At 44.0% G+C, this 22,094-nt stretch overlaps 1 protein-coding gene across 3 annotated transcripts in view; it reads left to right on the top strand.

Moving 5' to 3' along the window:
- MTHFS (methenyltetrahydrofolate synthetase) overlaps positions 1-20,966 on the top strand; it is a 31,370-nt gene extending 10,404 nt beyond the window's left edge. For all 3 annotated transcript variants that reach the window (XM_006142630.2, XM_006142631.3, XM_006142632.3), the window contains exon 3: positions 20,500-20,966. In XM_006142630.2, the coding sequence (XP_006142692.1) occupies positions 20,500-20,756 (257 nt within the window). In that variant the 3' untranslated portion in view covers positions 20,757-20,966. The remainder of the gene's footprint in view (positions 1-20,499) is intronic.
- Positions 20,967-22,094: the final 1,128 nt, after the last annotated feature.

Below are 22,094 nucleotides of genomic sequence, written 5' to 3'. Positions count from 1 at the left end.
GCCTTCTCCCAACTCTTATCTTTTCCAGTCTCATGTTTCTGTCAAAGTAACCTTAAAACTCAACTAGATCATATCACGTCACCATTTGAAAACTACCTTGATGCTCTAGAAAATAAGTCTAGTTTCTGTAGCAAGATTCAAGGAAGAACAGAGGATTTTCCCTCCCTCTTTTTTTTTTTTTGAGAAGGTTTCTTTATCTTTGCTCATCTGGTTCCTTCCACCTGAAATGTCCATCTTCTTTCTCTGCCTATTAGAATCATTTTTGAATTTTTAAAGTTTATTTAACTTCTTTCATGAGTAAGAAAGATAGAGAAAGACAAAGAAAGGCAGAGAAAAAGAGGCGATACTTCCAACAGGCTCCTAACACTGTGGTCCTCTGCTAGCTTCAGCCAGCCCCAGGTCACAGAATGCCATGCATGTGCCCGTGTTCCAGCATCCAGAAACTTCTCTGGATGCCAGCCCAGAAGCTTCCCATGCAAGTCGGCCACACAGAGTGTTGCAATTTATTTATTTATTTTTTGGAGAGGTTTCTGCTACAGGGCACGTGTGCTTGCCAGAAAGACAGAGACAGAAAGGGAGAAATCACCCCCCGGGGGGATGGCCACGCCACAATCCCTTCTCCTCCATTCTCCTCAGGATCCTGGGCACGCATGCACACATGCCCTGCGTGAGTTTAAGCTACCGGGTCTGGGACTTGAACCGCGGTTGACTACATAGGAGTTCAGTGACATAGCCATTACGTTAACCACTGTCCTCAGAGTGTTGCATTTTATACCATGTCGCTGTCCAAGGCTCAGCTTAAATGCTGTCGCCTCCAAAAGTCGTCTTTGACTTCTCAGATTAATGCTTCTTCCTTTGTATCTCTCCCTGTGTTTTGGTGCCTCAGTATGTAGTGTGTCGCTAGATTTTTTTTTTTTTTTTTTTATATCTCATATATGTAATTTAAAGGTTTTTTTTTTTCTCTTTTTTTACTTTAACACTTGTAGGGATTAGGAGACTACCCCTTAACAGGGAAGCCCATTTCATTTTAGATCACTTATGAAATGTTAGAAAATTACTCTCTCCAGGACCAGCAGATGGCATAATGGTTACGTTGCTGGACTTTCATGTAGACAACCACAGTTCAAGTCCCGTACCTGGCGGCTTAAAACTTTACACTGGGCACATGAATGTGCGTGCCCAAGATCCCAAGAGGAGAATGAAAGAGAAGGGACTGTGGTGTGACCATCCTCCCTGGGGGATGATTTTTTTTCCTTTTTTTTTTTTTTTTTTGGTCTCTCTGTCTCTGGTGAGCACATACACTCTATAGCAAAATACTCTCTTAAAAAATTTTTACTCTCTAAGCTTACACCCTCACGGAGTTTCACTTGGCAGTCCTGCCATTTAGGGAATCACATGAAAGATCTTCAGACATTTTCCTTGGTAAGTCTGGGCTCAGCATAGTGCCCTGATAAATTAGAGGTAGCACCTTGTTCTTCCCTAGCTTCGATTTCCTTGTGTAAAGGACATACTTAATACTTGTAGGTTGAATGAATGAAGGTGAATGAATGACTGAGAGTAACTGCAAAGAAATGCAAACATAAATCCATTAATGTTTATTTTTTATGCTAGTCATCTCATCTATAAAACCAGATTTGTATTGATTAATTATTCATAAGTATTGGAGCAGATCAAGCCAGTATTATTACTGGATGAAGTACACAGCAAGGTATGAGATGGAAATTAAATAGAAAAAAAATAAAAATTGCCTTCCTAATTCCTCATGTTATGACATTCGGTTGAAATAGTGAAACCTGCTATAAAAATTGAAGATTTATTTGGGTGTGGTGACGAAGGAAGCCAGCATAACTTATAAGAAGTTTTGGGGTAGGGACCAGCAGATGGCATAATGGTTATGTCACTGGACTCCCACATGGCCAACGGAGGTTCAAGTCCTACACCTAGAGGTTTGAAACTCATGGTGGGAATGTACGTGTGCGTGCCCCAAATCCCAAGAGGATAACGGAGGAGAAGGGGCTGCGGCATGGTCATCCCCTGGCGGGGGAGGTGATGTCTCAATTTCTGTCTGTCTCTATTTTTCCCACGAGCACACATGCCCTATAGCAAAAATCTCTCAAAAAAAAAAAAAAGCCCTGGACTGAATTAGTTTATCAGATTGTCTAGACCAATTGTTTTCAGAGTTTACGTCACAGCTTATTAGTGGCTTTTAAATTCATTTTGGTAGCTTTAAAAAAATAAAAATTAAAAACAAAAACAAAACCAAGAAAGAAATAGGAATAAATGTAGTTAGTTGTGTGTGTATATGTATGTGTGTATGTTCTGCGTATGAAATAGATCACAATGCTTTCCTTACTGTAGATTCTAAAACATTTGAAAGCCACTGTTTTTGACCTTTGCTTCTCAGAAGGGTGTCATCTCAGGTTGTCCCTGTAGCACAGTGGTTAAGTGTAGGACATTGACAGTCAGATCTCACATGATCAGGTGTGGTTCAAAACCTGACCCTGGTGGCTTGAAAAGCACGCTGGGCGTGTGTGTATGACTGTGTACCCCAAATCCTAATGGGATGGAGAAATTTGAAAAAAAAAAAAAAAAAAAAAAAAACCCAGAAAAACAACTTTGGCCACATGAGTCGGGCTGCAGACAGACCCTCCAGGGGTTTTAGCTTCTCTGGAGTTACATTAGTAGGAAAGTGCGAGTCATTTAGTGGAATTCTGAAAGTGTGATATATATATGAGAGGAAGATTTTAGTAGTAAATCTTTGCTGACTACTGTAATTCCTCAGTTGATTTTTAAGTTATTTATTAAATTCTTTTAATGCTTGCTGGACACTTTCAGTTAGCATGTTCTGTTTTAGATGTGTATTCACCTAATTCCAGTAAAATATAGCAATGTTGCTCCTATAGCAGTCCATCCCTCTCCCCTATTTTTTTTTTCTTTTTTTGGAGAGGTTTTTGCTATAGGGCGTGTGCGCTCGCCAGACAGACAGAGACAGAGAGACAGAAAGCGAGAAATCGCCCCCCAGGGGCGGTGGTCACGCCACAATCCCTTCTCCTCCGTTCTCCTCTCGGAATCTTGGGCATGCACGCACACGTGCCTGGTGTGAGTTTTAAGCCACCGGGTCTGGGATGCGAACCACGGTCGACTACGTGGGAGTCCAGCAACATAGCCATTACACTAACTGCTGGTCCCCCTCTCCCCTATTTGTAGTTATTGTCATATAAACGACATCTGTGTGTACCATAAGTCCAGTAATAGTGCATTAAAATTATTGCTTTAAAAATCTAATGTTTGAGACCAGCAAGAGACGTAGCGGTTAAGGTGCTGGACTCTCACATGGCTGATCACGGTTCAAGTCCTGGACCCAGCAGCTTGAAACTGAGGCTGGGCACATGTCTGTGTGTGTTTAAAATCTAGAGAGAAGAATGGAGGAGAAGGGACTGTGGCAAGACCATCCCTGGGGAGAGGAGTGATTTCTTACTTTTTCTGTCTCTGGTGAGTGCACAAGCCTTATAGCAAAGTAAATAAATAAACCTTAAAAAAAGTATATAGATAGATAATGTTTGAAAAGGAATCACGAGAAGAAAATATAATCTTGTATATTTACCTTCATATTTACCATTTTTTAAAAGAGATATTTTTGCTATATGGCTGGTGTGCTTACCAGAGAAACAGAGAGAAACAGAGAGATAGAAAGTGAGAAATCACTCTCCAAGTGGGATGGCCATGCCTCAATCCCTTCTCCTCTTGAGATTTCAGGCACACACACACACACACACACACGTGCCTGGCATGAATTTTTTTTTGCTGCGTCCAGGATTTGAACTGTATTCGACTATATGGGAGTCCAGCGATGTAACCATTACACCATCTGCTGGTCCCCGTATTTACACTTCTAATGCTCTTTATTCCTTCATGTGAATTTGAGTTACCATCTGTTATCAAAGGATTTAGCATTTCTTGGACAGTTCTGCTAGTAACGAATTCCCTCAGGTAAATCTAATATTTGAAAGTTGTAAGAGATAATCAGGGGGGAAAACATAGGATAAGAGGAACCCTTGAACTCAAAACGGTGGCCTTTCATGAAAAAAACATAAATTGTTTTATCCATGAGGACTGCCCACATTCCCGGGGATTGTTCTCAACCATTAGCCTCTCAAATGCTGTTGGAGCTCACACAAGCAAAAAACCTGCACCCTCTAACCCCTTTCTTCTTTTCTTAACTTCTTGAACTTCAAACTATGATGAATTTTCTCTCATCCCTTATCTCAGAGAAGTGTAGGTATGCCCCATGTGGATGCTTCTGGTGGGCTCTTTAGAGATTATGGGCCTGTTTGCCAGAATTTAGGTGCAAGACCACACATAGCTGCCAAGGAAGGTGAGAAATGTCATCTACAGGAGGAATCTCGGCCTCCTGATAAGTCCTGGTTCTGCAGGAGGACAGGGGGAGCGATGCACAGATGGGCAGCCAGCGGCCTCTACCGCACTCAGCCCAAGGCACGGTGTGATTGGGTTGAGGGCCGTGGGCTGAGCTGAGCCCGCAGGCCCACATCGTGAAGGGATCCTATGTCATGTACACGTGCACGTGGGTTTGAACTTTATCCTGTAGGTGATAAGGAGACATTGAAAGACTTTAGTCAAAAGAGTGGCCTGACAAGTTCTGTGTTTCTGAAAGGTTGTTCTGCCAGCGGCAAGAAGGATGGGCTGGGGGAGATGAAGGCCAAAGAGACCAGGAGTGAGGCATGAGTAGTAAACGCAGTGGAATAGAACGGGTGAGGAATGACGGCCACTTGAAGAAGGCAGTGACTTTAGAAATGGAGAAGACGGAACAAGCTCTCCCTTTCCTCCTCTGTGGCAGAACCAGGACTTCATGCAGGAGGCTGAGATTCCAGGTGTAAGACGACACTCCACCTTCCTTGGCAGCTACGAATGGCCTTGTGCCTAAATTCTGGCAAATGGGACTTACAAAGTAAGAAATGCCCTCTCGCCCCCACTGCTCACAAAGATGGACACACGCAGAGTGGAGTCCCAGCCTTGGTGACTCTCCGTCTGACTTTGCCATCTAGGTGAGATGCTCTTAGCTGAGGCAGAGAATGCAGGAGGGACTGTAGAGTTCGGTGGGTGTTGCAGGGCGGATATTGAATCCCCTTTGAGGTAGCTCTGGGGCCTCCAAAAGATGCTTTAATCTGAAGGTCACGATATAGAAGGTACTGATTCAGGAGTCGTCAGAGCGTGGACATGGGGCGAGCCTTGAGCTTACCAACGGAGCCTGGCAGCTATTAATAGATGGTGAGGTTGTAACACACGTGGGGCAGACCAATGTTTATTTCTCTTTCTGGATGGGCTTTTCTAGGTCATGTTTTCGAAATTATTGTCTACTATAATTGGTGAGCATAGGGAGAAATTGTGGATGTAAATTTGGACAGGGTTAGCTAAATGGAGGAAACAGCAATAATTTTTAAGTCTATGTAAATAGGTTTTTATAAGAGATTACACATAAAAGTAGCTCTTTTTATACTCTACCTCTGTTTTTTTGCTGTAGAAATGGGCGAGACAGAATGTTACAGGGACGCTGGAATAGAAATGGTGTCTTCGGGCAAGATAGCCTTTCATTAGGGCTGATATGATCGATGAGAGTAGGAAATTAGAAATACAAGAATTGCCTTGCCACTCTCCCATCAGCTTTTCCAATCTCTCCTTCTAAGAGTAGTTATTAACTTGGTATTTTTAGCTGCATGTTCAGTTAGTGATAAACCATAAATAAAAGCAGATTTAACTAGCTGCCTCTGGGTAAGATTTGTCTCTCTCATGTACCCTTTGTAGATTTAGCAAATAAAATGAAAAATGGTGAGGGAAAGGATGCTGCTGCTTATATTGTTTGTTTTTTGGTGGTTGAAGGAGGCATATTATGCCCAAGCTGCCAAATCCTTAAGACGGCGGTTCAGTCTTTGACCAACAAAATTAGAATATAAGGAGATGAATGCACACCTTGCTGTCTTGTCCAATCCCAATGAACTGTACTTCATCTTAGTCTTCGTTGCGGTGTAAAAGACAAATAAAACAGCCTGGCCTCATGATCTAGTGGTTGAGAGAGCAGGATTCCATATGATCAACTGCGGTTCGAGTCCTGGTCCTAGTGGATAGAGAAATATACTGGTGTGTGTGTGTGTGCAATGCCTCAAGTCCCAACAGGATAGAGAAGTGGAGAAGAGAAAATGGCAGCATGACCATGTCCCATTGCGGGAATGCTTTCTCCCCTCCATGCTCTGTCTCCCTCTGGCCACCTTAACTACTGTTATCATCAGTTGGCCCACACCCTCTGGCAATTAAGAAAAAAAAAAAAAGACAAAAAAATAAAAACTGCTGATTGGTAGAACAATTCATTCATTCATTCATTCATCTACAAAAGTAACTGCATGTCTATGGTAAATAATTTAAATGGTTTAGGAGGGAATAAACTGATGGGCCAGCAGGTGGTGTGGTGGTTAAGGCACTGGATTCCACATGGCTAAATCTGTGGTTCACATTCCAGACTCAGTGAGTAGACGTGCCAGGCATGTGTGCATGTGTGCCCAAAATCCCAAGAGGAGAATGGAGGAGAAGGGATTATGGTGTGGTCATTTCCCCTTGTGGTGATTTCTCACTTTCCCTCTCTCTCTCTTTCTCTATCTTTTTGGCAAGTGCACATACCCTATAGCAAACTTTAAAAATATTAGAAAGGTTAAAAAAGCATAATACATATTTTGATATATCCAGGAAAAAATACATTTTGACCATTAAAAATTTAAAAAGATGAGGGGACATTGGTATAGTGGTATTCATTTTTTCCCCCTATTTGGCAATAGTTCTTTACATTTAAAAATAATTATTTAATTTTATTTATTATTATTTTTACATTTGCTTTAAGACGTGTATGTTCACCAGAAAGAGAGAGAGGGGAAGAGAGAAAGCAAATCACCTCATCAGTTCTGGGACTCAAACCGCAGTAGGCCAAGTGGGAGTCCAGCACCTTAACCATCATCACATCACCTACTGGCCCCAATTCTTCTTTTTTTTTTTTTGGAGAGGTTTTTGCTATAGGGCGCGTGCGCTCGCCAGACAGACAGAGAGAGGCAGAGAGACAGAAAGTGAGAAATCACCCCCCAGAAGGGATGGTCACGCCGCAATCCCTTCTCCTCCATTCCTTCTCCTCCATTCTCCTCTCAGGATCTTGGGCATGCACACACACACGCCCAGCGTGAGTTTTAAGCCACCGGGTCTGGGACGCAAACGTGGGAGTCCAGTGACATAGCCATTACGCTAACTGCTGGTTCCCATGGCCTCGATTCTTTACACGTTAAGCTATTGAACATTAGTCCATCATGTATCCTACAAACAATATTTATCCTTTGGAAAATTTTCTGTTTAATTTTGTACGTGCTTTTGTTTTGGGGAGAGTACAGCTGTTTTAACATTTGACTGATGGATGGATGGAGGTGCACTCGAGAGAGAGAGGAAAACGCACCCTACAGTGGGGCATGGTCACCCTGTAAGCCCCTCTCTTCTGTTTCTCCATCCCATCAAGATTTGGGGTGCATGTGCACATGTGCTCGCCATATTCTTAATGCTGCCTGGCCTAGGGCTCGAACTTATTTTTTTTTTTTAGTATTAAAAATATTAATCTTTTTTGAATTTATGTTGATGTGTAGGGGAGGAATATAACTTTTGTAAATGAAAACCAGTTGCAACCCTATTACTTAGTAAATAATTTACCTTTTCCCTATTTCACTATCTTCATGAACTAAATTCTTATATATGTTTGGCCTGTTTTTGGTGCTTTATTTTTTTAACCATTGATTTGTCTCCCTATCCTGGCAGTAGTGCCATAGTATTTTGATTAATATAGCTACAGAGTGGCTTTTTAATATTTTTTAATACCTGGTAGGATCAGTCTTGCACTATTATTATTTTGAAAAATTTTAATTATTCTTTGATATTCATTTTTAAGATTAATTTATAAAATAATTTTGTTATTTTCTCCCACAAATCCATTGATATTTTTATTGGACTTGTGCTAAACGTTTAGAACAATTTGGGGGAAATGGAATTTCTATATAGTATATGATCTTTTTCAGGAATATGATATTTAACCAAGGCCTTTTCTGTATCCCTTTGTAAATATTTTTGCTTTTATACATGGTGTTTCTGTACATTTCTTTTTAAATGTATTCCTAATCTGTATTTGTTTTGTTATTGAAATTGGAATTTTTTCCCATTATATTTTCAAGCTAGGTATTTTTTAAAAATCATTTTATTTAACTTTATCCATGTATTTATTTTAATTTGACCAGAGAAGGACAGAGTGAGAGAGAGCGAGAGAGAAAGAGAAATGGAGAAAGCAAGCTGCCAGGTCTGGGACTTGAACTGCAGTTGGCCCTGTGGGAGTCTAGCACCCTTAACTGGTTGGATGGAGGTGCACCCACCTTAAGCTGGTTATTTTTGTTGTTTAGGACAGCACAGGCTCAAACTTCCAAGTGGAACCAGAAGTCTCTGAAGTAATTTTAACGTCTTCTTCAGATTTTTCTTAGGTTTGATGTAATCCAATATTAGAAGATTTAATTTCATAAGAAACAAGCATCCTTGACAGCATGTTTTCAGAATGACCTAAGACTAGGTTTTAAAGGCTGTTTCTTAAATGGATTGAGTAGTTTTCTCCACTTCCAGCAGATGTCAGTGTTTCACAAATTTGTTAGACAAAGTGGTGGTTTGGTCAGCAGTCTCCTGCTGATACCAACCCTTTGGTCATTTAATCAGCACCCTGGGGGTGACTTGAACTGGAAGGGCTTTGGAGAGCCTTCACTTGTTTCCTGAGGAAACAGGCCTAGATGAGAAACGACTTGTCCACAGTTATACAGTTAAACAGAGTTGATGCCAGGCTATGTGGTGGTGCGGATTTAACACAACTGGATCCACATGGGTAGGGTCTTATGTTCAAGTCCTGTGACCTGCCTGAGTGTGCCAGGCATATATGTGCGTGCCCAAGATCCAGACGGGCTGAGACTGGGGTGGATCAAGGTGTGATCTGTTTGTAGTTCCTGTGGCATCTGTCTCTCAGAAAGATAAGTAAACTTACAAAAAATAATAAGTAAACTTAAAAAAAAGTGAGGCCAAACCCAGATATTTTTATTCCTAAAAGATTTTCTCTCTCTCAAAAAGACTGAAGAAAGATAGTCATCAGAATCACGGAGAACAGAAAACGTATAGTCCAATGTGGAAGTTATACTGAGTTGTCTGGAAAGTCATGATGAATGTTAGCAAAAAAAAAATACTGACAACCTCACATGTGGAGGAGGGGAAGCATGTGCTGTTCAGTCTGCCTGTGTAGGTATATTTTTAAAGCTGTGTAGATATGTTTAAAGTTATAGGCACAGGCAGGAGGTGAGTCATAATAAACAATATGTGATCTGTGGGAACTTAGGGTGCTTTCATTTTAATGCTATCTGGTCAGCAAATTCTTGAAGATGTGTCCTAGAGCAATTACTTTGACAGGTGTGTGGAGAACAGCCAAGTCTTCATCCATTTATCTCTCAGAGCCCAGATTTTTACCCCGACTTCTTCATTCTTAGGCAGCCTTTTCCCCCTTCATTCTTTTTTTTTTTTTTTCAAGGACTTACATTGGTGAACAAATTTTTTTAAGGATTATTTTCTTTCTTCTTTCTTCCTTTCCTCCTTCCTTTTCTTTCTTTCCTTCCTCCCTCCATCCCTCCCTCTTTCTTTCTCTTTTCTTGTCTTTCTCCTTCCTTCCTTTCCTTTCTTTTAATTTTGACCAGAGAAGGACAGAGTGAGAGAGAGAGGGAAAGAAGAGAGAGAAAGTGAGGAAGCAAGCCGCCAGATCTGGGACTCGAACTGCCGTTGACCATATGGGAATCTAGCAGCCCTAACCACCACACCACCTGCTGTCCCCAGTTAACAAAATTTTAGCACAAGTTTAATTAGATGTCTATGTCTACAATCTTTTCTGCTGCAGCCCAGAATATATGAGTTAGTTATAGGCCAAAAAGCTTCAGTCTTCTCAATTTCTTAAAAGTTGTGGATCATGTGGGGTCATTGGAAAAGTCACGATGCATTTTTGCATAGAAGAAGATGCCATGACTTTCCTGATGACTCAACAGTAAGCAAAGCTTATATTCCAGGTCCACCTATGTCTCAAAGTCTGACTGCAGAATTTCAAATGCCTTACTATTTTCATTTTCTGTCTTACCTTCTACGTTATGGCCAAAACACAAATCAGCCGAAGAAGCCACTTAGGGGCAGCTTTAGATCTAGTTATAAAGTGGGGGAAATACTCATTTCATAGGAAAAGCCTGCATTCAGTCAGCTGACTCCACCCTATCAAAATCTGTGCATCGAAAGGTATGTGGGCCATTTAGTAGATAGCGAGGAGGTGGGGGCCTTCTGGTGTGTGTGATGGCATCTGTGACACCGGGTCCAGCCCCAGTAGTCACTAGATTTTGGAGTGGCCAGAGCTTGTGTGAGTTGATGTAGAGGTGAAGGCAGTAACTGGAAGTTAAGCCACAGGGAAGGGCAGGACTTAGAAAAGCAAAGAGACCCACACAGAAGGCTAGGAAGCACATTCGTCTGAGCAAGTACCGAAGAGGTTACTATGTTTAGACTTGAAGGTCACCCAAAGGCAGACTTTTTAAGTTGAATAGAATATAAAATGTTTTTCTATAGATTTAAAACACTTTTCATTTTATTTTTTAAAAAGCGTATTGAGAGAGCAAGGGAGAGGAGAGGAGTAGGTAGGTACCCTAGCCTTGGAGATGGTTCTCAAATAGTCTAAATGGATCTCTCCAGCCATCATGCTCTGCTTCACTCATAAATCCTTCCAAGGAGTATGTTACCAGCCCCTGAACTCACTCCACGCTTTCCCAAATCCATGCCTTTGCTTGTCCTGTTTTTATGCCTGAAACTCCATCCTTATCTCTTCATCCTGACTCTTCAAATTCTTACTCATCCTTTCATTCCTCACGTAATAAGCCACTTCGTGTATGAGATTTCCCTGGGCTTAACCCTTCTCTGTGGAATGTGGCTTTCTTCTTTTCTATGTTGGAACTTAAGTTACTCTGTCCCTTGTGACATTTATTTCTTTATCTTTCGCTCTCTGTGGCTCTCTCTCTCTTTCTCTCTCTCTTTTTTTTTTTTTTTTTGGTCAGGGCACATGTGCTTATTAGAGAGAGAGGGACAGAAATTATCCTCTAATGGGCCATGATCAGACTGAGATCCTTTGGACCAACAGTTGGCGTAATGGCTATGTCGCTGAACGCCCATGTAGCCAACCGCGGTTTGAGTCCCGGACCCAGTGGCTTAAACTCACATCTGGACTGTGTGCGTGTGTGCCCAAGATCCTGAGAGGAGAATGGAGAAGGGATTGTGGCATGGCCGTCCGCCCTGGGGGGTGATTTCTCACTTTCTATTTCTCTGTCTCTTTCTGTCTTTCTGGTGAGTGCATGTGCCCTATAGCAAACATCCCCCCCCCCCAAAAAAAAAAATAAGACTGAGATCCTTTTTCCTCCATTCCTCTCCTGTCAGGAATTTGGGCACATGTACACATGTATTCAGTGTGTTTTTCAAGCCACTGGGGCTGGGATTAGAACCCTGGTCAGTCACGTGGATTCTGGCTCCCTTAACCATTGAGCTATGGGTCTGGCTCTAGTGATTGCTCTGTATACAACTTATTGAGTGCATTCTTAACTGATCAGGTTATTAGGTCCCAGAGGACATGGAGAGTTTTTACCTCTGTGTTCTCTGTAGTTCTTTAGACAGGACCTTTCCTGTCGAGCTATTAGTACTGGCTATGTATTGATTTGATTCCATTGATTTTCGACTGAGGGGCAGATCTTTGGGAATCTTTATTTGCTTGCTTTTTAATATCAAGCTGATCTAGCAGGTTTTAGGGAGCATTAAGGGTTTCAAGAGCAAGCTTCTTACCTATCAGAAAACTTACTGAAACAGACAACAAGGCTAGTTGGAATTAAAAAAGTGCCGTAACTGATTGGAAAAGGACAGTATATGAAACCCAAGTGCTATTATTTCAAAGTAATAGGTTATTTCATATTAGGCTTGCAGTAATAGAATTAGTTCTGAACGGCACAAGGCTCTATTAGTCAAGCTATGAGGCCTCCTAGGTGTGGGAGAAGAGCAAGTGCAAGAAACAGAATGTACTGTGAAATTTTATTAGCTAAATGTCCTGAGCCAGAAAGGTGGCAGGACTTTGAAGTGCTTGTTTAATGTCTCAGTAAAACACATGGTGGAAGCCTAGGGAGAAGCTCCCATCTGATAAACTCCTAAGGCTGAGGAGTCATGCAACACTGGGATTATTTAGGGTAAGGACTTTGAGAGCTCATCTTCTGAAAGGGAGGAAAAGAGAAGTGGTTTCCAAAAGCACCGTTACATTTCTCTATCCAAAGAAATTGTTTTTCACTGCTTTCAAGAGTAAACCAGGCTTTTTCCTTTCTTTCTTACTGAACTTCTCTCACTTCCCTAGTTCGAGTGTGCCGTCTGTCCACTGCCATGGCCCTGGCTGACTGGTGTGAGTGCCGTGCCCAGTGTGACTGGTTCTACCACTGAGACAGGTGGAGTAAGAGGATAATAATAAGTACAGTAGAACTTCCCCTGACTGCCTTACTTCCCCAGGCAAGGATCGAGGCACTTGAGCTAGTTTCCCTAGAGCGAAAACACTTGAGTTCAAATCCCAACTCCTCCACTTTCTAACTCTGTGACTTTGACCAAGTTGTGTCCTGTCTCTGAGCTTTGGCGTTATCCATTTGAAAAAAAGGAGATGATATTAGTAATAGTCACTTCGTAGGGCTATTGGGGAGGTTAAATGAGGCCACACCTGTGATGTGCCCAGCAGTGTCTCGCATTCGGCAGAAAGTGCTGAAAAGGATTGTGAAAGAGCAGCTCCATTTTTCTTGGACTGTAAGCAGGTACTCCTCAAAGGATCCTTTGTAAACGACAAAGCCATTCATAACAGAGCAATGCTTTCCTATCATACCTGTGTCCCAGACAATAGGTTTGGTGGCTCCTGCTCTTTCGCCTGCACATTTCTGACAGTGGGTGGCAGTAGAGAGCTAGGCCATAGAGAGGCTGGTTCTTGCTGGTCCTTGGGCTGATAGGAAGTCTACTTAACTATTAGTGTTATGACTTGAGATAACTTTAGAGCTAACAGAAAAAGAATACTTCATATTCTCCAGTATAATGCAAGCTAGCATTTACTGAGCACGTACTGTAGTTTTTACGTACCTCCTTTATTTAGTTAAGTCCTTCTGTAAAATAGATAGTATAATTTTTCCCACCTTAAGGGGGAAGACATTGGGTTTTAAGGAGTTCAATAACTTGACTAATGCTTCTTAGCTCATAGTGGCAATTACAGGATTTAGACCCAGGCAGTCTTTCTAGACACCTGCATAGTCAACTGCTCTTCTAGACTACCTCTCAGGCTCTTATCCTGCACATGCCAACAAGCTGATATTTAAAAGAATTTTTTAAAAAATATTTTTGCCTTAGCGCTTGTGTGCTTGCAGGGGCAGGGAGGGAGAGACAGTGAGCGGGAAAGTGAGAAATCACCCCTTCCAGCAGGGATGGCCATACTGCAGTCCCTTTTCCATTCTTCTCCAGATTCTTGGGGACACACACACACACACACACACACACACACACACGTACTGGGTGTGGACTCAAACCACGGTCAGCCATGTGGGAGTCCAGTGATGTAACTGCTACTCCATCTGCTGGCCCCTTAAAAAGATATCTTAAAAATCTGGCTCTATACACACATGGTAAAGAAGTTTCAATCGTATAAAAGAGTAGCATGAAAGTGCAGGGTATCCTCATCCAGGCCCTCCTGTTTCCCAATTTCTTGCTCCAGAGGCTGCCATTCTTCTTCTGTACCCTTCCTGAGATGCCCTCAGAGGGCGTGCCGGTACAACAGGTGACTGGTCTTCAGAACCATCTTTGCTCAACCTCTTTCCTTTCATCTTTCATATTTTTCTAGGCTCTTTAGGTTAGGTAGGAGGGGACTCCATTGAGATGCTCAGCAAGCCAGTTGCCAAATACATTCTAGATTTCTTACTTCTTTGCTTTCAGCTTTACCTAGAAGGGTTTAAATTCCTGTCATCTCCTACCTCCTTCATGCAAACACACAGCTAGTATTTGGAGTAAAAACTCCAAACTCATAATACACTTAAGCTGTAAATGTAGAGCACGCAGAGATTATCTTATGAGCACCTCCTTAACTGGTGAGCAGAATGACCCATCACACGCCGGAGGGTAGAAGAAGGGCTTCCATCCATGTCACTGGGCACTTATCCCCAATGCTCTCAGGACAAATAAAGCTCCGGTATTTTGACGTAAACGTTAGTTTCTGTGTTAACGGATTTCATGATAACAATGCAGAAGTGATCGTGTGATAACTGTATCCTTATTCCAGTGTGTTCAGTTCACATGGAGATATCCAAATGGCCAAAATATTTTGTGAGTGAATAGAGCAGGAAGAGGGAAGGCTCATTTATAATGTAATTTAAAAACAATGAGTAGTCAGGGGCCAGCAGATGGCGTGGTAGTTAAAGCGCTGGACTTCTACAGGGCCAACTGAGGTTCGAGTCACAGACCTGCTGACTTGAGAATCAAGCCAGCTACGTGTGCGTGCATGCCCAGAGTTCCAGGAGGAGATGGAGAAGAAGGAATTGGGGCGTGACCATCCTCCTGGAGGGTGAGTTCTCACTTTTCCTCTCACTGTTTCTCTCCGGTGAGCACAAGCATCCTATAGCAAAAACATTTTTTAAAAAAAGGGTACACTAGGTAGTTTAGTTGACTATTCCTTAAGTGCATTTATGGATTTACAGGGACATACCCAATTTTGCTGTGTAATCAGAAGTTGAATATATTTTATCACTGCAGTCCCATAAATGGTTTTGTTTATTGCCTTGTATGTTCTGTACTGTTACTGCAAAGAGTGATTCAAGGGGGTTGTGTTTTAATCTGTTCTTTCTAAGGCAACCATAATGAATTCAAAGCATATGGTATTGATTTTTGAGAGTTCTGCCACAAGAGCTATCATGAGTTATTGGTTCTGTATTTTACTTTAGGATTTCAGCTCCTTTACATTTTAAGAGCACATTTGATACAAGTGCCTTGTGTCTCTACAATCCGCTGCATGGCCTAAGGAGGAGGCAAGCAGCAATTGATTAAGTTGACATTTGGTGTTGATAGCTTAGAGAGAGACTCCTTCCATCACCATATGCTTATCCACTCTAGATCTGAGGCGGAGGCAGTTTTGACTGATGTTTCCTAGCAGGGTTTCAGACCCAGACAGCCTAACTCAAGGCCCGTACTCCAGCCGCTGTGCCCTGCTGCCTCTAGGGTGTTTGGCTTTGTTTTCTCCAGCCCTTTGCTTAATCTTACGTGTACCTTTTGCCAGTAGAAGCTGTGTGTATTGTTGAATCATTATCCACCTGGGACGGCAGGCCCTTGGCTTCATCTCTCTCTCTCTCTCTTTTTAAGTCTATCCTTTCATTTCTTCTGGGACAAAGAGGGAGGAACACCCTCGAAAGTGCCTCATGTTGAAATCTCCTTCCCAGAGCCCTCCAGCTTGCCAGGATCTCACCTACTCAACCCTAGTTGTGTTTCATGTTGCCAGGCTGGGGATCTGAACCCACGGAGCACTGCCGTTTAGCACACTACTGATCATGCCACTGGCTTGACCACCATGCTTTTTATTTTTTTAGTCAATGAGAATTCAGCAGCTCAGTCTCTCTCTCCATCTGCACACCTATATGATTCTTGTCCCAGTGATTCTCGGGTTACCAACTCCGGTAGATATTTTCCTGTTTAAGCTGATCTTGTCCATTCTGCCACTTTGGACACTGTTTCTGTCCCTCTCTTCCTGCGACTCTTTTCTTGCATTCTATACCAGGAGTCATCAAGCTGCAGCCTGCCGGCCAAATCCGGCCCTCCACCTGTTCAGTAAGATTCTGTCAGAACACAGCTATAGCCATTGGATCATGTGCTGGGCTTTCACACTGCACAGCAGAGTTAAGTCATGGTAACAGAGACCCATGGCCTGCAAAGCTGAAATTATTTACTCTCTGGCCCTTGACAGGAGAATTTTGCTAACTTGTGGTTGGCAAATGAGGCTTTTGACTTCATTGTCTCCTGGTTTCTTCCCTGCTCTTTGGCTCTGCTGCACCCTGAAGCTGAGAGCACAAGTAAGAGCAGTCCTGAGATAAAGTCATACAAGTTCTGGTTAAAAAAGTACTAAAAAAATACTTGAAGTACTGGGGAAACTCTCCCTTTCCCTGCCAGCTGGTTTAATAAAAGAATACCTGTTGTTTCTTCTTTTCTTTTTTTGGAGAGGTTTTTGTTATAGGGCGCGTGCACTCGCCAGACAGACAGAGAGAGACAGAGAGCCAGAATGTGAGAAATCACCCCCCAGGGCGGATGGCCACACCACAATCCCTTCTCCTCTATTCTCCTCTCGGGATTCTGGGCACATACGTACATGTGCCCAGCATGAGTTTAAGCCACCAGGTCTGGGACTCGAACCGCAGTCAACTACGTGGGAGTCCAGTGACATAGCCATTACACTAACTGCTGGTCCCGCCTGTTGTTTCTTAAAACAGAAAAGCTCGCATAGAAAATCTTAGTGTCATAAACAGCACTCTGCTAAGGAGTTTATAAGCATCATCCACTTATTTTTTATGATCAGCTCCATCTTACTGAGAAGGGTGAAGCACAGAGAGGGCACTAGCTTGTCCCTGGTCACACAGTTAAGAAATAGCCCCAGGCCCGTGCCCCGATCCTCACACTAGACTGCCTTGAGAGGGCGTTGCTGTTTCGGAGCCAGCACCAAAAGAAAAGACACCATGTTTGTGAGCAGATCTCGGGCATGGGGCTGGGTGAGTTTTCCAAAGGTTAACTGTGCCGTTTGGGAGTGCAAGGCTGCATTAGGAAGCTCGCAAAGCCTGCCAACACACCCAGAGAACCATGACTCTGCAGAATCAATCGTGTGACTTCCAGAGAGTGCTCTTTCAACACCGTATTGCAACCCTGCAGCAGCTGGGGGCTCTTTCACTCTCTGCTCATTTTCGGTGCGAGCCTGGGGTACACGTGCACACATGATTCAGTGAAATCAGAATGGGTGGGCTTGCACGGTTGCTGGGCCCGTGCCCTCTGTGAGTGAGCCTGTGGTGATTGCGAGAGGCATGTAAAGAACACATGCATGGACTCAGGGCTTTTCCTCTGCTTGCCCTCAGCCCTGTGACCTTGTGGTGTGTCAGGGTGAGACTCTTAGGGGGCCCGGCGTGTGTAAGGAAAGCTTGTTGAACCTATGCATGATTTTCTTGCCCTGCTGATCCTTCACCTTTGGGGAGGGAAAGCATCCAGCTCAGTGTTAGGAAAATCTGAAGAGCCCCAAGGGTGTGAGGGGGTGACACAGAGGGAGGGGTTGGGGCTGGGGTAAGGCATGTAATCATGGTGATGAGGCACACGAAGAACTTTAAGGTTGACGATAAATAGATGTAAGCAAGGACTACACTGTGTGTTTCAGGAACACTTAATTGACCAGATAGCCGGGGCAGGAGGAGACCAGGAAGACTAGCCTAAGGACCTGGAGACAGGGGCAGCAAGTGACCCAGTGGCTGAAGGGAGCAGTCATATTGATAGTAGTCCTGTGGGTGGAGGGTCCAACAGCAACACCCCAGGCAGGATGTCAGGGCCACAAAGGGCCATTTCAGAGCCTGCCGTTACTTGAGACTCCAAGAGCCATTCTCTTCCTGGCTGAGCGGTTGTAGAACCGGCAATCTTACAAGGTTATACCTTTGTCATTTCTTGCCTCCTTGATCCAAGCCTATATACTTTGGAGTTATTAAAACAGGAGATGTTATGCTACACTTGATTCATTTCCAGATAATATACTCGTCTTTCAGGGTTTCTTTGGTCTAGAATTCTATTAAAATTCAAGCATGAAGGATGACTTGGAGGAAGTTATGGCCCTGAAGGAAATTTGCTGTCTGGTGGGGCAGACAGAGACATATACCATCAGCTGTAGTGCAAGGTGGCCTTTGGTGAGAGCTATCATGAAGGAACAGGGAGAACAAGGATAGAGAGCTGGATTAATTCTTTTTCTTAAAGTTTGTTAAAAAAATTATTTAACTTTGTAATTATTACTTATTTTCGTTTTAATTTTGGCTGGAGAGAGAAAGGGGAAGTGAGCAAGCAAGCCACCAGGTCTAAGACTTGAACTGTGGTTGTCTAGCACCATAACCACCACACTACCTGCTAGCCCCAAGAGCAACATTCGTTCTAACCCAAGGGATTTGAGAATATTATCTCCTTTCCCTTCTGTTTCCTTCCTTCATTCTCTTCAACTGCCTACATGTGGATGCTCTAAAATTCTACCTTCTCTTTCTTGTAGAAATCCTCCTGGCTGTTCTCATGGCTTCTCATTTGATATCTTTGGCTTTTGTTTTTTATCGTGAGAAGTAATTCAGACCACAAGATTTACCCTTAAAAATTTAAATACACAGTATTGTTAACAGAAACACAGTGTTATACAGCAGATCACTAGAACTTGCCAAGTTGCATGACTGTGCGCTCTACCATTTGGACAACTCTCCATCCCTCCTTTCTGCAGCCTTTGGGAGCCACCATTCTCCTCTCCATGTCTACGAGTGTGACTGCCTACACACCACATGCAAGTTATAAGGCCTTATCCAGTAGTTCTCGTTTAGTGACTGACTCTTCACTCAGGGTTCATCCATGTACTGCCTCTTACAAAATTTCCTCCTTTTTTATGGCTGAGTAGTTTTCCACTGTCCTTTGTCCCAGATTTCCTCTATCTACTCATCTACCGATGGACACTTAAGTTGTTTCCACATCTTGGTTATCGTGAATAACGCTGCAGCAAACATGAGAGTCCAGATATCTCAAGACCTTGATTTCTGTTCTTTCCAAGCAATTCCCAGAAGTGAGATTACTGGATTATATGGTAATTCTATTTTTTGTTTGTTTTTGGAAAGGTTTTTGCTATAGGACATGTGCATTTGCCAGAAAGAGAGAGAGAGACAGAGACAGTTGGGATTGGAGTAGACAAGAAGGTCATAACAGTCCCTGAGCTAAGTCCTGCTGGGCTTTGGCAGGCAGGGCTTGACAGGTATGTGCCAGGAGCCAGAGGAAGCTGGTCCTGTAGGTAGTTGGAACAGCTGCTGATAGCAAGGCCAGCCTAGCGGGCTGTCTGAACGTCTGAACAACCTATTCCAGGAAATTCATGGTTTCCAGCTTCACTGGAATCTCGAATCTCGCCAGCAATGCTGTATGAGTGGTTAGTCCACGGCAAAGCCGCAGGTGTTCTAGCAGCTCCAAGACAAGTCTTCAGGAGGCCAGGAAGGCCCAGGGCAGGCCCCTGTGGGGGAGTTGTGATGTGGCTCCCCTGCTTATGCTGAGTTCTGTGCTCCTGCCAGAGGCTGGATAGACATTCCCTGGGCTCGTAAAATCCATGGAGGCCCTCCACCAATGGACTGTCCTTGCCTTCTGTAGGGACTCCCACGTGTCCATTGCTCTTGTCAGTGTTCCCGGCCCCGTTGCCCTGTCTTCCGCCCTGAACTTCAGTATGTAACCTCTTCTGGATGCCAGGCCAGCTTTGGTCCCTGTGTTACTGAGGAGGGAAGGGTCCAGCTAGAGGGCCAGTAGCGGAATCCCATTTGGAGTGTCCCCGAGTAAGTCAGAGCCTGTTGTCACCTCAATCGAGGGAAGCCTGACATGCTGACTTTACCTCATCTGTGGGGGAAGTGAAGAGGGAGGAGGCTGTCTGAACGGCGTAATACTTTTTTTTTCATTATTTTTTTTTTCCACCAGAGAAGGATACAGGTACCCTCAATGGGGTCTCCACACCATGGTCCTTTCCCTAGTCCTGGTCAGCCAGGACCATGGGCCTGCGTGTGCCTGGCATGCACAGGAAGACCTCAGGACACAAACGTGAACCCAGGACCTTCCCACATGGCCTCAGCATCATGGAGCACTGCGTCGTTACCACAGCAACACTGAGGCTGGCCACGGACCGCGTGGCGCTCTAACCAGCGGACCTCCTTTCCGCTCACTGACCCTGAGAAGCGCTGTCCTTTCAGCTCATCTTTGCCACTCCCACTCCTCTGCTGCCACCATCCTGGTTCCCAAACCTGCCAGGAATGTAGGATCACCTGCAGGGTAGAATGAAAGTCCCTCGTCCCTGTCCCTAACTAGGTGCGAATGGGGCCTGGGAATGCAGTATTTGGTACAGAAGTGCGTAAAAGAGCTGCTGGGAAGATGGATGAAGGACTTCCTGAGTTGCTGAGTCATTTTTGTTTCCTTCCTTGTCCAATTCTGTACTTTTTGGATTTTTCTACAGCAATCATGTCAGAAACCTTTCATCCCAAAGGGATCTGTCAGAATCCATTAATCCTTTGAAATGTGTTCCTCTTTCCACAGGGGGCCTCGATCTCATCTTCATGCCAGGTCTTGGGTTCGACCAACATGGGAACCGGCTGGGGAGGGGCAGGGGCTACTATGACACCTACCTGAAGCGCTGTCTGCAGCAACAAGGAGTGAAACCCTACACCCTGGCCTTGGCTTTCAAAGAGCAGATTTGCCTCCAGGTCCCAGTGGATGAGAATGACATGAAAGTAGATGAAGTCCTTTATGAAGACACTTCGGGATCTGAAGTCCAAATGACTACAGCCAAATAATCTGGGTTTGGGACCAGAGTAAAGGAAAATATACGTATCTTTCCCTTGTCAAAAATTAGTTAAAATTGCACAAGTAATGTGATACGGACCGCCTTTTAAAAAATGTAATTATAAAGAACTAACACACAACCATCTTTAAAATCAACAGAAGTGTGAATGAATAGTAGATACTCATTAAAATGGAGCTACCAGATGTGATTTTCAGTTTAACTTCCTGGTGTTAAGGTGACGAGTTTATCTTTTGGCCTTTTTGGCCTCGTGGTTTAGTTCTCTATGTGTGAGGAGCTGTGCTCCAGCTCAGTGTGGAAGGTAAGCTCAGGAGTGGATGCTGCTTTTCCTCACGTCCTGTCATGGCTCTGGTCCGGCTGGCGGGCATGTGGGGACTCCGTGAGTACTCACTGATGCATTGGTGTTGGCTTGGGGTACGCAGTTCCCGAGAACGTTCTCTCACTTCATCATGCCTTCATTTACTCACCTTGGAATTTTATGTTTGACACTTGGTCGCTTTTGGTGGTTAATGAACAGAAACCCGTTATGATTCAAATCCTTTCACTCAGCCGATTGGTCCCATCGCTGCCGTTCAGGGTGTCAGCCCCTTATGGGTTTAAGATCTGCTACCTCATAAGATAGGAGTTATTTCTGTTTACTCATGGTTTCTGCTTTGGAGATGAAATTGGCTGTGGGCTGGAAGTTGGCAGATGGCATCACAGCTGGGGAGCAGTCGTTTTGTGGGGGGGAGGATTTGGTTAAAACCAGAAACCCAGGAGTCTTCCTAGACACGGCCCCCGAACACGTCACAACCAGCCTGTCGCCAGGCACTGCTGGTCTTGCCTCTGCACTGCCTCCTACATCTGCTTTCTCCTCCCCATCCCCTTGCTGCCCCTTTCATCCAGGCTTTCAGCCCCTCAAAGCTGAACTAGACAAGCTTCTCATTCCTGGCTTCCCTTGCCTCCGATTTCTTTCTCAAACTGTGGTCAAAGAGATCTCGCATAACACGAACCCGAAGCACCCTGCATCTGCTTGGCATCTCTGGGTGGCTGCTGCAAGCCTCCTGAGTCCTGGCCGGGTGCCTCTGGCATGCAAAGCCCCTAAGCGAGGTCTCCCACCTGTCTTTTCCAGGCTCTCCCACTCCACATCTCCTCTGTTCCACTTACTGAGTACTGCAGGCTGCCTCTGCCCTTTGCCCTCTGCCAGCTGTTTTTCCTCTGTCTGAAGTGTTCTTTCTTTCTTTCGTTCGTCTGGAACACTGCTGTTTAACCTTCAGGACTCGGCTGTGTGTCCTCCATTCCGTAAATTTCTTCCTCCCCTTTCTCAGACAGTGTTAGGGTGCCTTTCCTG

Source organism: Tupaia chinensis, unplaced genomic scaffold (assembly GCF_000334495.1).
Source record: "Tupaia chinensis unplaced genomic scaffold, TupChi_1.0 Scaffold000078_1, whole genome shotgun sequence".
Classification (NCBI taxonomy): domain Eukaryota; kingdom Metazoa; phylum Chordata; class Mammalia; order Scandentia; family Tupaiidae; genus Tupaia; species Tupaia belangeri.
Note: the sequence above shows the minus strand (reverse complement) of the source record. Positions and strands in the feature narration are given on the sequence as shown.